The sequence below is a fragment of the Carex rostrata genome, chromosome 10 (genome assembly GCF_964058835.1).
Source record: "Carex rostrata chromosome 10, lpCarRost1.2, whole genome shotgun sequence".
NCBI lineage: Eukaryota > Viridiplantae > Streptophyta > Magnoliopsida > Poales > Cyperaceae > Carex > Carex rostrata.
In genome coordinates, this window is record NC_135927.1 from 13,728,396 (window position 1) to 13,734,715 (window position 6,320).

General features: G+C 36.8%; 1 protein-coding gene and 2 long non-coding RNA genes across 3 annotated transcripts; all 3 read left to right on the plus strand.

Moving 5' to 3' along the window:
* The first annotated feature begins 467 nt into the window (after nt 1-467).
* LOC144560317 (ACT domain-containing protein ACR8-like) lies at nt 468-2,104 on the plus strand. Its single transcript, XM_078309477.1, has 3 exons — nt 468-597; nt 936-1,060; nt 1,433-2,104. The coding sequence occupies exons 1-3, from the start codon at nt 468-470 to the stop codon at nt 2,027-2,029; spliced, it is 852 nt and encodes a 283-aa protein (XP_078165603.1). The 3' UTR covers nt 2,030-2,104.
* A 1,167-nt stretch (nt 2,105-3,271) lies between these two features.
* On the plus strand, nt 3,272-4,936 carry LOC144560781 (uncharacterized). Its single transcript, XR_013513481.1, has 3 exons — nt 3,272-3,363; nt 3,456-3,572; nt 4,317-4,936. It is a non-coding gene; the product is annotated as an uncharacterized LOC144560781 (long non-coding RNA).
* A 10-nt stretch (nt 4,937-4,946) lies between these two features.
* On the plus strand, nt 4,947-5,672 carry LOC144560782 (uncharacterized). Its single transcript, XR_013513482.1, has 3 exons — nt 4,947-5,040; nt 5,396-5,494; nt 5,599-5,672. It is a non-coding gene; the product is annotated as an uncharacterized LOC144560782 (long non-coding RNA).
* Nucleotides 5,673-6,320: the final 648 nt, after the last annotated feature.

The window sequence follows — 6,320 nt, forward strand, 5'->3', positions numbered from 1 at the left end:
CTGTAAATATGTACTCGAACTATCCATCAATTCTACTAACTCTAATCTCCATGAACTGTATATTACAGTGTAAAATTGTAATGATGAATTATAGAGTCTTCTTCGCCCGGAATGAAATGTCTCAAATTAAAAGCTCTAGTCTATATTAACTATATTTCTAGATGTTGTGTTTTTTTTAATGATGAATTGAAATCAGAAGTTTGCTTTGTTGACAAGTATATATTAGAAAGTATTTGTTAGAGATTTTAATAATAGTTTGGAAAGTGCTTTGTAGACGTTATCTAGAATATATTTACAAGTATATTTGATGACAATCATTAATAATAAAAATGTATACAACTTTGTTATTCGTGTAAAATCAATAATTTAGTAGAACCATTTGATCTATAAGCATTATCAGTGCCTTCAATAATTTAGAAAATGTTATCCAATTACATTATCTGTGAAAATAAAATCCAAAAAAAAAAATGAACGAGATTTATAAAAATTGTAGAGTTAGTGAAGTAGGCAGCTTGCTCTACACGCAAAGGGCTGTCGCTGGCGTGAAAAAGCAGATGGAACGGTCTAGATCTAAACTCAAAATTTATGTTACCTCAGGTGCTATCAATTCGTCTTTTCTAGCTAAAACCCTAAACTAAAATCTCAGATGAAATGCTGATTCTGCTCTGCTCTCTCTCTCAGCTCCTCTGTTCCAAATCTTTTTCTCTCAAGATTCTGATATCTTAGGAAATCCATCGAAGATTCTTTCCGTTTTAACAACGGCTCTTTGTAGCCCGCTCCTCTTTAATGCCATTTAATTCCTCTTTAACAGCAAGGTAGAGAGAGAGAGAGAGAGCGGGAGAGCGTGCCTCTATCTTACGCCTCTCCTCTCGCGCCAAGCCTCCGCCTCTCATACACCGAACAACCCTAAACCGCAACTTCACTTCCTTTTGGAGGGACAAAGCGTGAGCCAGAGAGAGAGAGAGCGCAAGAGAGATCGGGGAAGACACTACAACAAAATGGGATTATACCGGCGCTGAGTAAACTCACCGACGACAGTGTGCTTAGTTACATTGAGCAGGTACAACAACTAATTTTAGATATTCGATTGTCTCTGTACAATGTAGCTTAATCGGTGAAGTTTTTTCTTTTAGTCCAAATTGGTTGCTCCGCTTTTTTTTTTTTTTTTAAAGATCTGGGAAAAAACCTTTCCTTGGGAATGAAAAGAATTAAACGAGTACGTTTAATTGAAACTGTAGGGAGGCTCTGGACAAATCAAACTCATTTCACCTTTGCTATTTTCTTAATTTAAAATACAAAGCATGTTAAACCCACTGACAGCCTAATTTCACTCTATTTGAATCTAATTTGGAAAGTACCTTCTTCGAGATGGTCATGTGACAAATTATTTAAGAATAGATTTCTCATATTATTTTCCCTTTCTTAATTACAGTCCCTGGGTTCATGGGATCCAACAAGGTCACAAAGCTTTGAAGGCCTAACAGCCATCGAACTTACCGGCTCAGACCGACTGGGCCTCCTTTCTGAAGTGTTTGCTGTGCTGGCTGACTTTGAGTGTAACGTGGTTGATGCACGTGTGTGGACCCACAAAGGCCGCATTGCTTGCGTTGTGTTAATTAAGGATGAGTCATCAGGCTCTCCTATTGAAGATGCAAAAAAAATTGACATGATTGAGTGCTGCCTTAGTCACTTGCTCAGTATGGGAGGTCAGAATGATGGCCGCGTGTCAATCATCGGCATGCCGGCTCTCGGTGGCTCCATCTCAGATGCTGATCGACGCCTCCAAATGATGTTTGAAGATTTTGATTTCGACTGTGCTGATGACAGCGAGGATATTGCCTTTGACACCAATGTGCCTTGCGTGTCAGTGCAGGACTGGGCTGAGCGGGGGTACTTGATTGTGACTATGCAATGTCGGGACCTCAGAAAGCTGTTGTTTGATGTGGTTTGCACTTTGACTGACCTGGATTATGTGATTTCACATGGGACTCTTGATACTACGGGTGACCGGGCCCATGAGGTAAATTGAACATTTTGTATTAATTCCTGTTTAAATGTAGATAAATTTAATGATAAATTTTAAAATTAGTTGGGTCTAACATTTATTTTGGTTTTTATTATGTGCAGGAGTTTTTATTATCTTGAAACTACGGGTGACCTCTCTGCCTTCCCGGCTCTCGACCCAAACCCTATCTCCCTGCCTCTCCGCCTCTCCTCTCCCGCTCACCTCAGTCATCTTCACTTCGTCGGTGGTGTCTCTCTTCCGCTTCGCTGCCTCTCTCTGTCGTGTCATGTCGTCTCCCGATACACTTATCACTAAATCAAGAGACTTGAGTAAGGTGTGTAATATTCATTTTTAAATTTATGAATTTTTAAATTTATTTCAGGCTGCTAGCCCTTTTTGCCCATTGGAACAGCATTTGGATCTCAGAGAATTCTGTATTTCATTTTAATAGTTCCATACACTAAGATTTGTTACAGTATATGATATAAAAAAGACTACTATAGTAATATAATATTATAAGAAAAGCATGTAAAACTTGGTGGCAAGGTTGTTGGATTTGCATGTCACCATCAAGAGTTTGATACCCACCACATTTTTCTTCAGAATTTTGATAGATATGGAACACAATCAGGAGTGGAACTTAAAATTGACAATCTCTGAACTATTTGAGACAGAATTGACGGAAATCCTCCCATTTTTAGCTGGAATTAACCGAAATTTGACCCAAACAGAATCAGTACTTGTGGGTTCCATTTTGTTTGTTGGAACAGAACAAAAAAGGAAATCCTGCTGGAATGGAATGGATTTGACAAGTCAAATCCTCTTTCCCCACAAGTCCTACTCAATATAAAACATCCATACCCTGTCACATGTCTACTCTCCTAATTTTTTAAAATGAAAAACCCCAAATTAAGCCTGAACTATCCTTCATTATGCCGAGAACTCATGCTAGTTTGTTTTTTCAGAAGAACATATCAATGAGCAGTTCATTCATGATTGTTGGGTTTGTTTAGTATTTCTTATTTGTTTGAGAATTTGCATGGTAATTCTTACTTATCAGGTGTACATTATACTTTTTTGAGTTTTTTGCATTGCTGCAAATTTTTGTTCAAGATACCTCTTAATTCTGTAATTTTTGTGCCACGAGACCTTCAAATTTTGTTTTTCTGTTCTGAATTGATTCCTGATTTTCAGTCTCATTTTTCTTCTAATGTTATTATACATGGTCATTATTCCAAAGTTGACCTTATTTCCTATATTCGCAGAGCATACTTACAAGCATAGTTCTGAAATAAAATGTGACAATGCTGGATATAATTAGCACAAGAATGCTTGGTCAATTTGGCTTCCTAGCTAAGGTACGTGCAAGCTGGTAATTGACTTCAATAATCTAACTAAATATTTTTTCTAGTTTAATTTCATTTCTTTCCATTTATTTTTTCTGGAGTAGGTATTTTCTATATTTGAAGACTTGGGTATATCAGTTGACTGTGTGGCTAAAAGTGAAGTTAGTGTCTCTCTTACACTTGACCCATCTAAGCTTTGGAGTAGAGAACTAATTCAACAGGTCAGCTTTTTTTTTACTGTCGAGTGTAGTTTAGTTTGTTTAATAGTGAGTCTATGGTACTATGCATAGCGCATATTGGTCCGTACTATGGATCAATATTCCATCTGAAAGTCTAAATAATTGATCTGAAATTTGACCTGATGCTTGTTTTTTCTGTACCATGGCTACAAGTGATGCTTGTTTTCTCTATCACAGAAAAACCAGTTCATTCCCTCCACCGAGGCTGCCTCAGTGGAGGTTTGGTTTGCAAAAAAAATTTGACCCGGTCCCCTTCTTCTTCTCCTTTCTCTCTTCCTTTCAAACCTTGAAAATCTTGTACCAGCCAAAATCTAGGATTTTCAGTTCTTGTACCAGCCAATCTGGCACCGGAAGCTTACTCAATCTAGCATTCCATCGCAAGCTTACTCATTTAATGTCTGTGGATAGTTTCAGTTACTCGATCTTTGTCACTGTAAAATGGATCAAGTATGTTATGCAAAGAGCAAGCTTTCTTTTTTTGATACATTCCTTTGGAATCCAAATATTCAAATTCACCAGGTTTGTAGGTTGTGAAATATGTCGAAGAACCAGTTAGCTTGAGAAGTCTATTGATATAATTTCACAAGCTGAACTTATTATTGCTGTAATCCAAACAGGGACTGAATTCCATCATTTGTTTTTAAAATATGCATTAATTACTGATGGTTTTCTAACTCAAATGGAAAAATAAAAACTGATATGGTGATTGTTTTATTTTCATTGTAGAGACCTTGATGGCATCCTAGTTGGAGATAGGCTAACTTCAAAATTTTAAGATGTAATAATTTGGAGATAAACTGATATGGTTATATGATATCTAATTTCTTCTTTGTCTAATGCAAACTATGGTTATGTGCTACTTTATGGTGACAACTACGTTACTAGTAGAAGCTTGATTTATGTTCTTGAATTATATTTTTTTGGCAGCTGTGACATAAGCTTTTTTTTTTTTTGAATGAAGCAGTGAAGGTGGAGGCATTAATCCCCAATTGTGTGTGCCTAAATGTGCAGTGATTGTGTCCGGGTCAAAATATTGGTCTGCCAAGGCAGAGGCTTGGTGCAACTTTTATATTCCTCCGTAGAGTTTATTTTTGTAACTTTCCAAATTATAGTGCTGGTCGCGTTAAATGATTTTGAATCAGTTCTATTTTAAAAAAAAAGTCTCAAAATCATACCAATTGATTACTTTACAGGGTGCAGGGAAGTCAGCGGTATTGAACAGCCTGATTGGGCATCCAGTACTAGTATGCTCTCTTTGGTTGACATCAAATTGTATCTAATTTATTTATATATTTGGAAAGGTTTGATTTTTATGAAGAATTTGTTATGTTTGAAACAACCTACTGGAGAAAATGGTGCGACCCGGGCAACGATTTGTGGAGATCTACAATTGGATACTTCCCTCAAGACAAAATCAATTGTACTTCAAGTTGAGAGCAAGTGACGGCAAGTGAGTTCCTTCATTTTTTTATTCCCTTAGTTCTTGTTTGGAATTATGCTAGAATAACTTGATTGGATGTAGTAGTGCGAAAAATGGAAAGTATATGTTCATATTGGAAAGAAAAGATAGATTTGAGAAAGAAAAGTATACTTGATATCATACTCTCCCTTGTTGGTTTAGTACCAGTAGGGTCACTTAATTTCAGAATACCTCTCTTGATGACTTTACAAGATAAGAGGATCCAAACAAACACAATTTCTAATTTGACAGCACATGTCTTTTAAATTCATTTCTCAGATAGGTTTAGCATTTTTTTTCCAGACATGTATAGTTACATCTCTCTCTCTCTCTCTCTCGTTCATAGGTGCTCTCAGGCATTTGTTACAAGACAGACTAAGCAAGGGGTCTGGATCAAGAAGGAGCCGTGCTGACGAAATTTATCTCAAGTTACGTACCAGTAATGGTACGGCCCCCTCCTCCCCTCCCCTCTCTCCTCTTTCATCAGTCACTTATCTATATATATTTGATTGCCAAGCTAATTCAGAATTGTATTTCTATTTGTTTCAGCACCTCCACTGAAATTAATTGATTTACCTGGACTTGATCAGCGTGTCATGGATGAATTTAATGTCGTATGCTGATGTATGCATTTACTAATATCTTAGGAGCCTGAGTTGCTTAAAGTGGAAGGAGAGAGAGTTAGGAGGCAAATGCAAGAGGTGGCAGTTGAGAATTATAGTGCTTTTATTTCTGCGGCTGAAGCCATCTCCTTTGTCAAAACCCAGCTTGAAGATTTCAACAAGCAGCTTGAGTTACTGGTACTAATTTGGAACTTATAGTATCATGGATTTGTCTTGGACCATTTACTATTATACACTACAACGTCAAATTAAATTGTTACAACTGATTTGTTTAATGGTAGATTGCATTTGAAGTATTAATCCTCCTAAGTTTTATGTTTTATGTGGCTTAATTTTAATGAGTTGGCTTGAGAACTTTGGAATGGATTGGGCTGGAGCAGATTTTGAACCTGTATGTTACAGCTGTGTATTAGTCTGATTTAATTTCAAGTGCTAATGAACCATTCCTGTTCGACCTTCTAGGCTTCATACCATTATTGTTTCCTTTTTTTTAGTGAATTGTTGGGTTCTTGGCATCCAAGTGACTGTCTAGCTCTGTGTGATATATGTACACGCATAAATAAATCTTTCTTTAACATGTGCAGATTTCTGACATCTGGTTGCATGGAGTTTATCGAGTCCGCTCAATAGATTGTAGAAGAAAGGAGG

What these genes read in the sequence shown, in the direction of transcription:
- LOC144560317 (XM_078309477.1), top strand. Translation starts at nt 468, where the DNA reads ATGAACGAGATTTATAAAAATTGTAGAGTTAGTGAAGTAGGCAGCTTG. An exon ending in CAAAATTTATGTTACCTCAG is followed by an intron (nt 598 to 935) that starts GTGCTATCAATT and finishes TTCCTTTTGGAG; the next exon opens with GGACAAAGCGTGAGCCAGAG. An exon ending in TGCTTAGTTACATTGAGCAG is followed by an intron (nt 1,061 to 1,432) that starts GTACAACAACTA and finishes TCTTAATTACAG; the next exon opens with TCCCTGGGTTCATGGGATCC.